This window comes from Eptatretus burgeri, chromosome 18 (genome assembly GCF_056783735.1).
Source record: "Eptatretus burgeri isolate ZD-2024b chromosome 18, Ebu_testis_v1, whole genome shotgun sequence".
Lineage (NCBI taxonomy): Eukaryota > Metazoa > Chordata > Myxini > Myxiniformes > Myxinidae > Eptatretus > Eptatretus burgeri.
Window position 1 is genome coordinate 46,593,449 of NC_140978.1, and position 18,441 is coordinate 46,611,889.

General features: G+C 46.1%; 1 protein-coding gene across 1 annotated transcript in view; it reads left to right on the forward strand.

Moving 5' to 3' along the window:
• Positions 1 to 18,441, forward strand: part of ARFIP1 (ARF interacting protein 1) — a 125,616-nt gene that overhangs the window by 28,122 nt on the left and 79,053 nt on the right. Inside the window, 1 exon segment of the mRNA XM_085864158.1 lies at positions 13,658 to 13,769. Coding sequence (XP_085720284.1) covers positions 13,658 to 13,769 — 112 coding nt within the window.

An 18,441-nucleotide genomic window follows, 5' to 3' on the forward strand; every position in this document is an offset into this window, starting at 1 on the left:
TGCAGACAAGAAAGTAAAGGAGCTTGTGATTTTTGATAACTTGAAGAAATCACTTCCTCCTGTCGATGGGCTGAGCATGTTGCCCAAAATGTTGAACGCAGTCGTTTGTTTAATATGCACAGCACAGACATTTGCATTGTAGCTTGGTTTGTCAAGGCTCTTGTGTATACAATATAACTTACTTACTAAATAATGATTGATAGAATGATTGATAGAATGAAATAATGATTTTGTCAGGTCAGGTTCGATCTGTGACCTGCTACAGGTACCATGTAAACCTATACTAACCTGTTCCATGGTCGGGTTGTCGGCGACTAAACTGTCTCCCCCACCAGGTTTTCTGGTGAGGGGAGGGTGTTTGGATATGGACACCCAGCAGGATTAAAAACAAAACCTGTCAAAGGGCGGAGGAGCTCCTTGTGAGCCAACGGCCATCCATATCTAGTGCCCAACTGTGTCTGCGGACGTCCTCCTGCAGTTGGGCTACTTCTTATTAGGAGGTTGGTGGCAGGATTTGCACTCCGGCCACCGTAAAACGCTTCATTCCGCAAAACGCAAAAACGCAAAAAAATCTGAAAACCCACTCCGTGGGAGTACCTCCTGTGCAGCTTCCCTTCGTAGGGCAGCTCACCGGATGACAGGATTGGGGCAAAGCCTTCGGGACCCCCAATCTTTGATATGAGGGAAACCACGGGGTAACATCCCTGGGTCAGATTGCGGGAGAGTGTGTCGGAGTGGTGCTGAGGTGTCGTCCACCAGACGGCGGTCTCCTTGGGTTAACCTGAGGCGGTCCCTTCGGGTGGGTGCCTGGAATGTCCTATCCCTAAGAGAGGATGATCACCTGTCTCTGTTATCATCTGAGCTCAAGCGTTTGGACATCGGGATTGCAGCTCTCTCTGAGGTTCGGAGACCGGATTGCGGCGAGATAATGGTGGGTGGTTACACCTACTATTGGTCTGGTCGCTCTGATGGTTACCATACCCAAGGAGTTGCTGTAGCTGTGTCCAATAAGCTGACCCCAATGATAATTGAGGTAACACCGGTCAACGAGCGTATTATGAGATTAAGGATTCGCCACTCCTTAGGTGTCATTTCCCTGGTCTCTATTTATGCTCCGACTGAGGCGAGTGATCTCACCGTGAAGGACACATTCTACGCCACACTCAAGTCTGTGGTTGATCAGTGCCCCAGACAAGATACACTTCTAGTCTTGGGGGATTTCAATGCATCGACTGGAACTGATAGGGATGGTTATGAGGTGTGTGTTGGTCCCCATGGGTCAGGAACTATGAACCAGAATAGCACTAAGTTCCTTGACTTTGCAAGAAGTCATGGACTTAGGGTGGCTGGTTCATGGTTTCAGCGCCCGCAAGCTCATCGCTGGACTTGGTATTTCATCGCTGGCGGTGTGGCAAAGGAGATTGACCATGTCCTCATTGACGGTCGTTGGAGGATGATCCAGAACTGCAGGGTCTACCGGAGTGCTCAGTTCCTCAATACTGACCACAGGCTTGTTGTAGCAACTCTAAAGCTGCACCTTAAATCCTGGAGAATGGTACCATCCCAGCCGAGGCTGGATGTTGCCAAGCTCAGGGATGAGAGAGTAGCTGAGGAGTTTGCGACCAGGCTGAGTGGACACTTGGGGGGTCTGGGTGCTTTGGGGGGTGCTGAAGAGTTGTGGAGCACCTTCAAGACCACCGTCCTTGATGTTGCCGGTGGATGCCTTGGAGTTCACCGCAGGGCAAAGAAGAATTTTGTCTCTCAAGGGACACTGGATACCATTGACCAGAGTCGCAGGACCAGGCTGAATGGCAGAGCTGAGCTGTTCAGGGAGCTGAGGCGTAAAACTGTACGTGCACTGAGGGTGGACAAGGAGGCCTATGTGCGAGGAATCTGTGAGGGGGTAGAGCATCACCTGTGGACAGGTGATTCTCGTCCCGCTTACAGGGGAATTCGCGCATTACGTTCATCCAAGCCCATCCCTCGGAGCACTGCAGTTCAAGCAGAGAGTGGTAGGCTCTTGACAGAGGAGTCTGAAGTGAAGGCCCGCTGGGCCGGTTACTTTGAGCGGTTGTACCAGGCCGATCCCCCAGCTGTCGAGTTGGACGTCAAGGGTGTTACAATCCCTGTTGCTGACCCTCGAATCAACTGTGGTCCACCATCGCTTGTGGAAACACGGGCTGCGGTGAACCAGTTGAAACGGGGCAAAGCTCCAGGGATCTGTGGCATCCATGCCGAACTTCTCAAGGCTGGTGGAAATGCTGCACTCGTGTTGTTGCATGCAGTTTTGTGCTCTGCCTGGAACACAGGCATCATCCCAACTGACTGGAAGAGGGGCCTTGTTGTCCCTCTCTGGAAAGGGAAGGGTGATCGCCAAGACTGCAACAACTACCGAGGGGTGACGCTGCTCTCAGTGCCGGGCAAGGTCTTTGCTCGGATCATTCTTGATAGGGTTCGCCACCATCTGCTTGAGCACCAGCGTCCAGAGCAGTCAGGCTTTACACCTAAGAGGTCAACGATTGACCGTATCCTTGCACTTTGTGTCCTCACCGAACGCAGACGAGAGTTTCGGCAGGGGCTGCTTGCAGCCTATGTTGATCTCTGTAAAGCGTTCGATTCAGTGAATCGGGATGTCCTCTGGAGGATTCTTGGTCTTCGTGGGGTGCCACCGAAACTGATCGATCTGATGTCTGAACTCTACTCTGGTACTGAGAGTGCTGTGAAGTGTGGTGGTACCATCTCTGACTTATTTCCAGTTGTTACTGGAGTTCGTCAGGGATGTGTACTTGCCCCCACACTTTTCAGCACTTGTATGGACTGGATTTTTGGGAGGATGTCGGAGAGATCAAGTTGCGGTGCATCGTTTGGCAATGTCAAGATCTCGGACCTTGATTTTGCAGATGATGCAGTCATCTTTGCGGAGACTTTAGACATCCTCTTGGGGGCCCTCGAGGTGCTGAATGAGGAGTCGGAGCCGTTGAGATTACGGATTTCTTAGGTCAAAACTAAGATCCAGGCTTTCAGTGACATCTTGGATGCTGCTGTCCTGTCTGTGTCTGTTTGTGGTGAGGATGTTGAGGTCGTGGATAGATTCACTTACCTTGGCAGTGATATTCATGTCTCCACAGGTTGTGAGCCGGAGGTCAATAGACGTCTGGGTCGGGCCTGGGGAGTCATGGAGTCACTGGATCATGGGGTGTGGCGCTGTCGGTACCTGTGCGGGAGGACGAGAGTCCGAGTCTTCAGGTCCTTGGTACTTCCAGTCTTGCTCTATGGGTGCGAGACTTGGACTTTGACCAAGGATCTGAGACGGAGACTTAATTCCTTTGGTACCAGGTCTCTTCGAAGAATCCTTGGCTATCGCTGGTCGGATTTTGTGTCCAACGAGCGGTTGCTGAGAGAGACTCGGATGAGATTTGTTACCTGCATAGTCCGTGAGCGTCAGCTGCGGCTGTATGGACATGTGGCTCGTTTTCCTGACGCTGATCCTGCTCACCAGATTCTCTCAGCGAGGGAGTCTCATGAGTGGAGGAGGCCAGTGGGCCGACCACGTGCCTCATGGTTGCAGCAGGTTGACCATCTCAAGGAGATGGGGATGGGCCTGGCATCTGCCTGGGGGATGGCCAGACGGAGGCCCCTGGAGTACCGGCGGAAAGTGGATGCAGCGACACGCTGTTCTGGCACATGCTCCCATACCTGACCTGATAGAACATCCTTTCACATGACCAAATTGTTGGGGATCCATGACATCTGTAATATCCTCCATCACCCAGTGAGCGGAAACGCCCTGAGACACGAGCGATCACCGGTGTAACGATATTCGTTGAAGCTGATGACAGGGCTGGCTTTAGAAACCTGACAAACCGATGCGTTTTTCCAGGTATCAAGGAAGCATCCATAAGTGAGGAAGAAATTAAAAAGTTCAGGCATAAAGGAATGAAAGCCTGGAATTGAATTACGTTAAATGAGACTTTTTCCACCTTTATTTGCACATCGTAACCCTCAACTTCCAAGTGAAAAAACAAATTCTATAAATTTCAGGAAATTGATTGGGACTATGCGGATATAATTAACCATGTTAATGATGCGGTAGTTAAGCTCATCTTTTAACTGCGACCGAGGTGGCGAGCATAGTACACAGATGAAAATGGCTCTGTGTTAGTGTACCAGGTCAGACTGAAGCCATACCCTCGGGCAAGTCATCTTTCGAGGCTGCAATTGACCGTCTTGAATTGGTTTGTGTAGGTGAGGTCTTGGATCAACACGATTTGACTTCACAGCAGTATAATTACATTGACAACATGCATGATATAGTGTTGGTTGGCCACGGCTGAACAGCTCTGTGACCGAGCTTGATTGTAACCTTGGTTAGCCAATAGTCCATGTGTATTGAGATGCTCTTTCACTGTTTGTTCACCAAGCGTCACTACTTCGGAAATGGCTATCTTATTTTAATTGCCTTTGATTAAGTCGTGCCAATGAGATGTCACGTGCGGCACCTTGCGAAAATCCTGAAACCATTGTGTGGAAACAACACTCGGACATTCCTCTCGTGGTAAGCACATTGAAGGAGTTGTGCTGTCCTAGCACCATCTTGTCCACGTTCCGTGTACACGTTTACCCACTGTCGTCCTCCATGACCACTCGACGTTCATTTCATCGCGTCAGGTTTCGTGTTCGTATGTCTATCGTCATGAACGATTGGAACATCCAAGTCAACACCAAGTAATTCAAGCATGTTGGAAAGTATGATAAGCCATTGGACTTTGGCTTTGTACTACTATTCGGTGGATGCAATCGTGCTGAATTAAAAGAGGAAAAAAAAACCCCATAAATCTGGCTCTCATCTCATCGGTTAGAATTGGTGAAAGTAACCCCTATGTGTTGGCAGGATCACCTTGATGTAAGACTCCTCTTCTTTGAGCCATCTAGCCCTGGTTTTAATCCTGAACCAGCTGTAAGATGTCATCCTGGTGTTTCGCTTGCAGGGTGAGGTATCGATGTTTGTACCATCCCTCAGATGGATATGAAACTTGAGGACCTGTCTGTCTGTCTGACTACTTGGGGCGTCGGTGGGAGTTAAAGATCCCAACGGTGCCTTTCATGAAGAGTAGGCAAGTTTTCGCCAGCACCCTGAAGAAGTTACAATTCCATGCCAGTGATAAATCAGGCTTGGCCAGCTGCTTGCACAAAGACTTGGCCCAGAAATCCCACCCCCTCCTCCCCAAGGCTGACCCCACAAGAAGGTTCGATTAATTGTCTTGTCGAGAGAGCCGACGGATTCCACTTTCTCAATTGAAATTTGTTTGAGTCCACTATTTAGAATGACAGGATGCCATGCTCAAGAAGTCCTCGCACATCAGACCTGTCGCTTCACTCACTGGAATACCAATCTATGGGGAAGAGCAAAAAAGGATTCCCTGGGAGATCCTGCCCTCTGTGCTGGGATGACCAATGTCGCAAGCTGGCGTTTTAAGTTTTGACACGTGTGCCCATGCACGCGTGCACACAAACCGACATTGCTCTTTTCTTTTCTTTTTGCATCACAAACCTTCCTGGAGTTCCTTGAATCCACCATCGTTGGATTCATTGAAATCTGTTGATCCGTTATCAAGTTATAACACGACACAGACAGACAGAAGAGACGTGCGAGGTTCTTTTTATAATTATAGATAAACCCTTTATGCTTGGACTGTCTCGGCTCTACAGCTCGCTGCTATGAGAGGCGCACAATGCGTACGGACGCCTTGCGCAAGCTAATTACCTTTCACTGAAGCAATCCTTGATTTCTTGTTTAACCACTCGTCGTGAATTCCAGTGAAAATGGAAACCTGCTTGTTTTGTTTAAAGATCTTTTTATCCATGTGTTGTCATGTCATGGTAAACATTTCATGGCCAACAACACATTTGCTCGTCGCACAATTGGAGATTATATATATATATATATATATATATATATATATATATATATATGTATGTATGTATGTATGTATATATGTATGTATATGTATATATATGTATATGTATGTATATGTATGTATATGTATATATATGTATATATATATATATATATATGTATATATATATATGGATATATATATGTATGTATATATGTATATATATATGGATATATATATATATATATATATATATATATATATATATATATATATATATATATATATATATATATAAATACAATGTGGTAAAACCAGACAATGGATTCGTTATTTTGTCGGATGCTGATCTGAATGAGGCTTTGCTTTCAAGTTTGTTAATCTCATTTAATTGTCTCGTTTTTCATGATGAGATCTTTGTTGGAGAATAAAAAAAAATATATAAAATGGGGTTGATGGACAAATGAGGTTTTATTAACTCTTTCAAACACCTTTTTAAAATAGAAATGCCCAATGAGTACATCGCCATTGTGGGTTGTCATTCCCAGCACCGAGCACACATGGTTACTTGGTCGAGTAATGTTCAGGAAGCGAATGGGTTTCTGGAGGGACTTCCAGTCTGACCAAGTTTGCGGTCACTAGTCACCTTTTGTGCCGTCCGAACACGTGTATCGCCGTCGGTCGTCACGACTCGATTGCTCAACCGGAGTAGAGGAAGAGATAATGGTGTGGAGGAGTGCAGTTTGTGGTTGAATGGGTGTGGTTATGCTGATTTATCTTGATGTTGATGTGAAAGTGGTTTGGGGTCAGGGTGGTTGTTCTAGTATATCTTGATGTTGATGTGGAAGTGGTTTGGGGCAGGTTTTGTGTGGGAACTTTTTTTTTATGGTTGTGTAGTCTCGATTTTGACTCTGCTCATTGGTGCACTCCATTTTCATGGCTCGTTTTATCAAATGGAATGAATTTAAATAAAACACTCATGGAAGTTGAATCCATGACATTCCAGCTCGTTTCTAACACACAAGGATGTTGTCACATTTTCTTTTTGACACACACAGTAAAGTGTTGGTGCTTATAAGATGCACCTTTGGTTGAAATATTTCTGATCTGCATAAAGCTTGTTTTCCATGATGAAAAATAACAACAATCGAATATGAATCGTAATTGTTAATAATGCATGGTCCTTGTGGAAGCCTGGCCATCTGCACAATAATATCGCTCGAGGAAAGGGAAAATCAACTCGAGATGACATGGATGGATAAGCAGGCAAAATTTGAATGGACAACAAGTGATAAATGAATCCTAATGGTCCAGAAGCACTCGACCGTTCCCAAACGGAATTTGCATCGAGCTCAACATTCCCTTCAAAGGATGCAAGTCCTTCCTCCGACGAGACAAAATGGCAACTCATACCGATGGTAAACGGTACTTCGCCTCCAAGGTTATTTTCAATTGATAGACGGTCACTGAACATTATTCGCTCAACTGGACTTCAGTCAGGTGAGCTTGTGCAATCGAGCAGTTTCCATAGGTGAGAGAGTCAGTGATTCCGTCAACACTTCATTATCGTTTGAACTACACACACGATTTTGATGAAACTTGACCACGACCTTTATCACCCATGATGTACCAAAGTTTATTCAAGGCATTAAAAAAAATCACGGTCTTAAGGGGTCTGCGTGCAGCTTGAGTGACCGTTGCTGCTGATCCAGGTGAGTTTTCGGATGTGCGGTCCCATTTTTCTTTGTTGTTCTTTGAAATAAATAAAATAATAACAAAATATTTTGGTGGCTCCCTTCGAGTGGAAAACCTGCTTTAAACAGATTTTAACCACGAGCTAAACTGTGCCCTTTGATGTGGTGTCGAGGCTGGGAGGCTTCGATCAAATCATTGAGATCGACTGCATGCACACGCTAACATGTACGCCATCACCGCGGTGAGCTAGTCTGCCCCACACGGCATGGAGGCGCCACGTCACCTTTGTATTACTGAAACTACCGTAGGCAGGTCGACGTAGCACGATGTTGACACTTGCACGAGTTTGGAACTTCAAAGCTCATTCGCTCATGCATTCGTATCTTGCTCAGTTAACAAGGTAATCACTGCAAATTTGGGGGTCATGGGAATGCAACACTGGCAAGGATAAATGAGAGGTATTTGGGTTTCCCTTTAAATGGCTGTTGAATTGTGGAAACTTTTTATCAGTCAATCAATGGAGCCTACATTGGTGTTGTGGAGGGATGGCAAGGGAGGGAAGTGTGCGTGAGCATGCACGTACAGTGACCTCCAAAAGTATTCACCCCCTTTCAATAAAGCCACATTTAAATAGATTATGGTTGATGCAGAAACAGGTTTTTCCAAATGAAATTCTTCATGAGTAACTCTGAAGAGATCAAACTAAACACTGTTATAGTTGAAGGAGGTTCCATGTCAGGAATACCTGTAAAGATTGTGGAAGAAAATAATTATATTAATGTACTCTAAATTGTGATCGTTGCTGGTGTTTTATGAATTTAATTTTTATGCTACAAGTCGAATTGGCTGTCAGTGATGCTTCCCTTTAGCTAAGAGTCTTTTTCCCTAAATGTTGATAAAATAATTGTCTTGCTATGGAACAAAGTGACCTTTCTGATAACACCAACTTTGTAATCATAACAAAGTTGGTGTTATCAGAAAAGGGGGGGGGGCACCTTTGCAGGCCACTATATATACATGCATGTATTTTTCCCAAGCCCCCAAATACACACAAACACACAAACACACACACCGAAGAAGAGTTGATGAAGAGAAAAAGGAGAGGAGATTAGGCTCCCGTCTCTCAATACCTTGCACGATAGCCCGACTGCGCCACCAGTACATTTTGGGGGATGCTCTACTGGATGATACCTCCCTGACAGCTGGCACGTTGTCTGTTGCTTTGTGCAGCTCGCGTCGGGATGGGGGGGGGAGGGATACCTTTGCAGGCCACTATATATACATACATGTATTTGGGGGCTTGGGATCACAGGATCCTGAGTTCAAATCTCCCTTGGCTGTTGAATTAATACCAGGTGGGGTTGACTCTGCCTGTCATCCTTCTGAGGTCGACAAAATGAGTGCCATCTTTCTGGTATCCTGTGTGGGAGTGGCAAGCCACACACACACACACACACACACACACACACACACACACACACACACACACACACACACACACACACACATACACACACACACACACACACACACACACACACACACACACACACACACACACACACACACACACACACACACACACACACACACACGCATTTAAAGGCCATTTTCCCCGCTAAAGCAGGGGTTAGCCTTGCGGGCCCCATGACAATCTTCTCCACTTTACCCTGTTTTCTGCATCTCCCCTTCTTAATCCACTTGCCCACATTTCCTCTTCCACCACATTTAGCCAAGTTTTTCTCGGTCTTCCCCGTCCTCTACTTCCGACTACACTCATTTCCAACACTCCTCTCACCCAGTCACTTTCATCCTTCCTCAACACATGACCCAACCATCTCAACCTGTTTCTCTTCACAACCTCCATCACAGACTCTATTCCCATCATCTTCCGCAAGTCATCATTTGTCTTCCTCTCTCTCTCTCAACGATACTCCACATATCCACCGAACCATTCGCATTTCCACCCTTTCCAGCCTTTGTTGCTGCTCCATGTTCAGTACCCATGTCTCACTCCCATAAATCATCGTACTCCTCACACATGTAGCATACACCTTTCCCTTCAACTTCAACGACACTCCCCTCTTTGTCAGCACGCCACTCAGTTCCCGAAACTTCTTCCATGCACATCTCACTCTAGCAACCGTCGAAGAGTAAGGGAGTGGCAAGCCGTCCAGGATTATACCCAATAGCCCAGGAGACTGCTTAGGCAGCACCAACACTCTGCACAGTATGATCCCAATGGATATATATATATATATATATATATATATATATATATATATATATATATATATATATATATATATATATATATATACATTGTTGCGGCCCGGGGGTCATGTAAGAATACCACGAGAGGGGGAAGCTATCTTGGGTTCCCACCTGACTCCCCGGAATTGCAGGCCGTCTCACACAGATAATTCTGTGATGCGGCGGGTCGCTAGCCGACCGTGAACGCCAATAACTCAACCAAGTGACCAAGGGTCCTCCCTTTTAGGGGTTAATCAGGTTACCTAATTAATCACGTGATCTAATGACCGGGGGACACGCCCTCGGTATGCCTTGTCCGAACCGGATCAGATGCAGCAGAGCGACACTGCCAAGGACGTACCGGCCAAAAGGAACGGATCGTTTGGAATAAAGTCCCGGATAAGTTAGGATACGGACCATGCTGGATCAATGAAAGAAAAGATGAAAACGAGCTGGGAACATTTCTACAAAGGATTTATTTACAGGTCGGTGAGGAAAGATTTGTGGCACAGTGAATGTTGTTTATTGTTGTCTATAGCAGAGATAGGAAGAAATGTGAGAGGTGCAGCAATATACAAGCAACTTACAAAAGCAGACACAGAGCAGAGTTATCCTGATATTCTTGTACAATCTTACCTTAAGCGAGGACAGGTGCCAACACACACACACACACACACACACACACACACACACACACACACACACACACACACACACACACACACACACACACACACACACACACACACACACACACACACACACACACACACACACACACACACACACACACACACACACACACACACACGGAGATTAGGTTTCCGGTCTCTCAATAGCTTGCACGATAGCCCGACTGCGCCACCAGTACGTTTTGGGGGGATGCTCTGCTGGGTGATACCTCCCTGACAGCTGGCACGTTGTCACTTGCTTTGTGCAGCTAGCGTCGGTCCAGAGAATGAGACGCGACCGTCGGGCTTTAAGGGAGGGACTTTGGTGGAGTCAGAAGCCAATGGGTGGAGGGAGGCGGAGTCCGAAGCAAGTGGGCGAAGAAGCAAGTGGGCAAGGTGGTGAAGAAGGTGGAGTCAGCAGGCAAATTGGTAAAGAATGGCAGAGCCAGCAGGCAAATGGGTAGGTTGTCGATCACAAGCCAGACAGTACGAGCCGACAGGAATGAAGACAGGAACGACGGACAGGAACGACACACACCAGCGACTCCACGACCCGTCCTTTTCTAGACCCCGTGGTGCGGGGTGGGGCGACGACCCAAAGCGGTGTGGTCACCTGAATCGGGCACTCTAATTGGGCCCCAGCCACTGCGTGTTATCCTCTGCCATAATTGGGCCACAAGCCCTTTCTCTTTTTTCCACCTCCTTCATGCACAGAGCATTCCTTCATTGGGTTCACAGAGGTCGAGTCCCTTCCACAACGGCATGTCTGAGGCCTCTCACGCCATGAAGGACGAATTTAATTTTTTTTTTATCACAGCAAAGAAGAATATTCCTTCTTCCCTTTCCCCTCAACACCAGGTCGGGTCCTTCATACAACGCACATCTTCATAGAGTTCACAGAAGTCGAGTCCCTCACACACTGAGGCCATTCATGCCATCAAGCAGGGATTGTTTTTTCCACAAAGAGCCAAAGACGTGTGTCGTTGTTCTCTTTTTATCCCTTTTTTCCTTCTGCCGGAAAGAAAAGGATTGAATCCTTTCCACAGTCATGGTTGTGCACGCCACCATCAGTGAAAATGCCGTGAGGAGTCAAAGAGAAATATAAAGGAAAATATATCTAGAAAAAGGAACCTATTTCTGATATGACAGCTGACCCAACATTTCTTACGTAATACTCCTTAAACATCATGACTCGTCATCGATGCTTTGTGAACTGCTGATACCTCCCTTCACTACCACAATCGCCAGTTACATGTTCCGGTTCGGGGTTTACCACGAGGGGAAGCATTCGGGTTCCTTCCGAACGCCTGGTCCTGAGGCCACTATCCGCAGATAACTCTGCCATCCGGCAGGGTTGCTAAGCAACCATGAATGTCAATTAACTTTGTCAACTCAACAGGGTTATCAGTCAAACTCAGTTTACCTGAAGAGGACTAAATTAACCAAGTTTCATGCCCTCAGAGCACATTCGGGTTACTGCCGAGTGATGCAGTGAGTGTACGCTGGCTAACGAGAGTAAATCACGTGGGGCACAACTTCCCTTCTAACTATGTTTGTAGCCTGTGTTGGACCAATGAAGGAAAGGACAACTGAGATAGATTTGAAATAACAACCAGTAATTATTTATACACACACACAAAAATTTAAAAGTGAGTATTTGCAGGCAAAAGGCTCAGAAGAGCAGATTTAACCCTAACACGTATTCTTATGCAATATTATTTATATCGGACATATGGCCATCATTAACACTGGGGAGAAGAAGAAGACGCAAAGAACTGAGAGAAATGAAAAGTATGGAGCGTGGGGTCAACTCCTTCCCTCACCTCACCGGTTTGTGCCAGTTCAAATATTCTGGAGAAAAAAGGGGGGGAGGATGGTGGAGATAAGTTGTGTAATGGCGATGGGCTGTGCAGCTGTGTTTGAGGCATTCATAACAAGTGGGCAAATCCTCTCTGAAGCATCGCCGGTATGCCAATGGCAAGCCAACTCTGTTTCCTCCAGAGCAAAGTTTACAGGAACACCGTTTCTGGTTCGTTCTGTCCTCTCAAGCTTCTTAAGCTCTGCATCGTACTCGCCACATGAGCCAAGCTGTGTTCTGGGCTTTTATTTATTGCTCGCATGACAAGCTTTCAAGTGACTCTTTCATACCCTCTCATTCTTCTTTCTTCTTCACAGGATCTGGCTTTTTCCATCTCTCTCATGCGAGCCTATTTCTTATTGGTCCACATCCGATGTGGGCGTGTTCACAATCCAACTTTGGGGAAATTTAACGCAGCCCCTCATCCCTCCCCTCGCACACGAAAGACACTGCGGGCGCCGCCCTTTCGCCACTCCCTGCATGCGAAACGTCCTTTGTACAGGGCGCACTGTGTCTTGCATGCGAGATGTGCCACACTTCATTACGTATGGAAAAAGCGTTGCACTTTGTGCCGTTGACATGCATGTGCGAAGCGCTGAGTTTCACCAAAAATGGACCAATTGTCATGCTTTGTGCCACGAATGTGTGAAATACGGGAAACGCAGGGAAGGAAGAATGTGGGAAAGCATTTCGGTGCCGGTCCAAAGGCTCAATTGTTCACGGTGAGTGATGGATTGTTGTTGGTAAATTATAAAAGAATGAGTCGATTTAAGTAAGGAAGACTGGCGAGCCGAAGGACGAGAATAGACCTGGGGGTTTAAAGAAAGACCGACGATGAAGGAGGGGTTATTGAATTGAGGCTTTGTGAAGGGGATTATTGGGGGATTGAGAAGGGTTGGAGGTGGGGGGGATGGACTGATGAGGTATTGAAAGGAGCAGAGGGGGGAGGCACAAACTAACCTCAACGCATGCCACTCCCCAAACCATTAGACAAGGGACAAAGGTTCTACCTACACAGACTCTTGAAATAACTCGTCCTCAGATCACCTGTGTGCCCATGTATGCTCTCCACCTGGGGTATGTTTCCAAAACCATCACAATGTAAAATGTGCTTGTGTGCGTGTATGTGTGTGCGAGCGAAGCATAAACAAATGGAGGGGAATGTGGCAAACTCGACCTTCACATTACATTAATGTGAGGAACGTTGGGCTTCTAATGCAGACCTTGATATAATCCTGATTACTGCACGTTTTTTTCCCTTTCTCTTCTACCTGTGACCACAGGATCTTCAGCAGGTGATGGATGCTGTCCCCGACCTCAACGAGAGTAGTGCTGTTTCGGATGGCTACGAGGGAAACCTCAAGGGAGTTTTGCGCCAGTCTGGCATGGTGAAAGGTGTGTTGCACACTAGTCTCCTGCTTTTAATTTTTTTGAGGTTTGGCAGAGGTAGTCATCTTCTGTTTTTTTATTTTCTTTTCTTTTGCCAATACTAATTTTTGTCATTGTTGTAAATATTGCCACCCTAAAAGCCAACAAGCCCAGAGACATCCGCAAAGAGTTATAGGCCGATATCGCTGCTATCTGTCCCATTCTGGGTCCTTGAGAGGTTCATCCTTGCTTGGTAGCACTCCCACCAGAACAAGCAGGCTTCGGGAAGAGTCGTAACACTGAAGATCACATTCTAACTGCAACTGACATTATTGAGACTACCTTTGAATCAAACCAGAAACGTGGGGCGGGCTGTCTTTGACTTTTCTTCAGTATATGACGATCTGGTACCATGGCCTGCTTCTGAAGCTGCATAACTCACCCGGACATGGACGGATGGCCAAACCTCTCCCTTGGAGGCCCATAGCCGAGAATCTCGGAGATTACTGAGTGCGTTTGAGAAAGAAATGCGAGGCACTTAACCAGGATGATAGCACACACAGCACAGGGGTTTTACTCGACCCACAACAGATACACGGACACAAGCAAATGGAATAGAAAAAAATTAACAGCAGTAATCAAATGTGTACAATGACAAAAATTCAAATTGTAATAATATAAGAAAAGGTGAGGTAAACAAAATCTAAATCTAATTGAGGTGCCTCCATACAGACAACAGAGTAATCAAATAAAAATCACTCCTTTATCCTGGCACTGAGCTGTGTGCCCAGGGATGGGCTTCTCAAGCTTGAAGGTCAACAAAACCGCTTCGTCACGACGTGGGAAAAATGCACTCAAAATGGCGCCATCACTCTCTGGGCGGGAAGACGTATCGGAGGTAATTCGGAGACGGCACTCGACAGGGCTCTCGAACCGCGGTGTAGATTATTCTCAAGAGGAATATGCCGACCGTTCCTCTCCCGCACCCGGTCTGTTCACAACGATGGCCCACACGACGAGATGATTTCTGAGTCCCCATGATCAGGCCACGAGGCACTCTTCTTCCCTCCTCAGAAACGCACACTCTTCAGGGCTCAGCAGAACAGTCAACGGTTGGCGTCTTGCCCAGCACGCCACAAATTCACACAGCACAATCACGAGAATCGCGCAGCCTAAATTTGCCAATGCCGATGACCTTGCGATCCTGCATTTGTGCAAGTCTTTTGAGGAAGCTGAGGCCACTCTCAGCGTTGCTTCCTTGGACTGGTAGTACCACCAATGGTGCCAACGTCTCAACGTCCAGAAGTCCACCTGCTCTGTTTTCTACCTTCAGAAAAGTAATACAGTCGGTCAGCTAGAAGTCCAGTGAAATAATATCCGGCTTCCATTCACACTTGCTCCGACCTACCTTCGCGTCCAAATGGAGCGGTCCCTCACCTTCAGGCAGTATGTGGAGAGAAGGCAGCAGGGAAAACAGCTGCGAGAGTTCAACCCTTATCCACAGACGAGCTGGCCATGACTAGGTAGCCGATTTCACTACCTTATGCACCTTAACACTTGCCCTGGTGCACGCCCTTACAGAATACTGCACGGCCGCATGGGGAAGGAGCCACCACACAAAGAAGGAAGATGTGCACCTCAACCCTTCCTGAACGGTCATCAGTGGATGCCTTCGCTCCCCGTCCTTGCGGGCATCCATCCCCTTTAAATCAGACGAGCAGTCCTTGATGCATCTCGGGACCCTGACCACCCCTTTCAGAACAAGCTAAGAGAAGATCTACTGCTCCCCCCCCCCAAAGATTGAATAGCCGAAAGCCCTTTGCGAGGGTATATCAAACCCAGATCACAGCAGACTACAGCTTGAGCAAACACGTGGCAGATGAAACGATGGCGTACATACCAACCCAGTGGCCGTGTACACCACCTTCCCTGTTCCACCAAGTCCCCTGATTGTCATCTGCTGAGGAAGGAAGGAATGGTGTCACCTTACCTGGCTCTGAATGGCTGTTGGCAGATTCCATTACACCATGTTCTCCTGGAACCTTGCCGATTCATCTGACTGCGAGTGTGGCCTCCCTCAGATTACAGATCATCTTGTGAAAGACTACCCCATACATCGCCGAGAGGGAGAATGGCAATAACTACAACACCTGACCACAAGGGCCCGAGACTGGCTGAAACCGGCTAACTTCATGTCGTCGACCAAAAACTCAGATACGTGCCACACAAAAGAAAAAAAAACAAAACGAAATATCTTCATTACAATGTCCATGCATGCTCATGTGTAAAAAGATTACACGGACGTGGCAGCATGTACATTGACATAAATATACCAGAGGGGTTGCCATTGCTTACCGTGCACGTTTTGATGTTTTCTCTCATGGTTGGTTGAGGACCGTCACCTTTGATTACTCAAGTAATTTTCATTGACGAAGTTGCTGCTGCAGACTCTCTACGACAGGGCTTCGTAAGAGTTTTCTTTTTGTTGCATGTGTTTCTTTTTATTTATTTGATCATTATTTTTATCAATCTCAAATCTGTATTTAGACTCTTTTTCACCATAAAAAAAACAAACATTTCACCAAAGTCGGGTGAATCAAATTTATTTTCACTTTGATTGGGCTCTCCAGAGATTGTTAGATGGAATGTTATTCCGTATTCGGCGGCAGCAGTGAAGATGGAGATTCACAGCGACGCTCGCCCGAATCATCTGCGATTGACGTGAGCGGAGCATTCATTGGCTGCGCTCACGTTCCTGGTGGAGGTGGTATTCCTTGTCATCCACTTGCAATGTCCTCCTTTAAAAGTACATCTTGTAATGATGCTGTGGGAATTAAGGCGGTGGATAATTGTACACACAAACTACTACTACTACTACTACTACTACTACTACTACTACTACTACTACTACTACTACTACTACTACTACTACTACTACTACTACTACTACTACTCAGTGGACGCATCCGAGATAGAGTTCACAATGTCGCACCATGAGTCTTTGTCCATCATCAGTGTCTGCAAGTCAGCTGTGTCATGCTGGATATGCCTTGCGACGCAGTCGATTTAGTTCAGTGGCCTTCTTCCTCTGGTTGGGCAAGGCAATCTCACGCAGATCACGTCAGATATATTTTGGTCTTTGGCGCGGAAACATTGACCAGCAAAACATGTTCTGCGACGAGCTTCAATGGTAGAAATGGGTGGTATGTCTCAGTAGATCTCTGCATTTGTTCTGTGTTCCCGCCAGCTGATGTTCTGAACTCTCATAAGAAGCCGAGTATATGTGCCATCGAGCCGGTCCTGCAGGGCCTTCTTCATGGTCCATGTCTCTGATCCATAAAAGAGTATATTCTCTCCGCAAGCTCTAAAGAGTGCAAGTTTGGTACATCTTGAAATGTTAGACTGCCTGATGTGCTGCAGCCTGTTGCATGCACTCCAGGCTTGACCTTTGCGTGATATGAAGTCCTTTTTGGAGTCAGCTACATAAGACCCTAAGTACTTAAAGTCTTTGACTTCATTTAGTTGTGAGCCATCCTTGGAGAAGATTGGAAGATGATCGGCATCCTCATTTACTGTCATGTATTCTGTTTTCTTGGCATTTAGAAACAGACCGACCTTAGCTGAAGCATCTTCAACAGAAATTAGAAGGTATACACAAAAGCAGACGATGTATTGTGAACATTTTATTTGTAATCCGACCTTAGCATGTCTTTTCTTCTTTCCTTGTTTTCTGTAATTGATTACATTCATTATTTTTCCATGCGAAGTCGCGGATTCTATGAATTCCGTCTGTTTTCCGTGATCTCAGCGAATTACTGGCTCTACCATTGTTGGTCTACATCAGAGGAGAGCATAAACAATAGATTGATTTTTTTTTATCAATTAAATGTTGAGAGTACGTTTACCGCTGTGTAAAATTGGGCATGGTTGATGTTTTGAGCATTGAAGCCCTTCATCGGACAAAAGAGGTTTCTTTTAGAATCCTTGTTCATAAAGAACCACGAGCTATCTGAAGCAAGATGTAAGTCGTCTAATGATTCGTGTGTAAGCAGCACGTCTTCATCGAAATATCTGATCAAAATTTGGGTTGTGTATTATCCACAAGAACTTAAAAAAAAAAAAAATTGGATGCAGAGTTCAAGCTCATGGAAGAGCGAGAACACAGAATGGATCACAATGCAACAGAACAAAATAAACAGTAGAATGATGGGGAGGGGACAATGCTAACAGCAGGGGTGAGGGACAAAATACAGGGAGACTTTGATAAATTACGGGGACAGGGGAGAATGCATGGGATGGACAAGATGGATACAGAAGGAAATTCTCTGGAAAGAAAAACTGGAAATTTAAAAGGAGGTTTTGGGGATAGAGGGTCGAGGGAGGGGGGTGGGAGTATGAGGTTGTTCATGGTGGTTTTAACAAAAAAAGATAATGTTTTTTGATTGGGGTGGAGGGGGGGAGGTGATCTGAGATGATAAATAATTGTCTTCAACGAAAGTTCTGGAATGAAAGTTTTATTTCTTCAGATTTTGTGCACCGATACATAACTCACCCTAGTTACTGGGTGCTGGTGTGTGTGTCTTCTTTTTCTTCTTACTAACAATTTTATGTATTTATTTATTTATTAACATGCTCTTGGCTCGTGGAAGAGCTAGGACACGAAACAAATCGGAGGACAACATCAAGGGAAAAACACCAA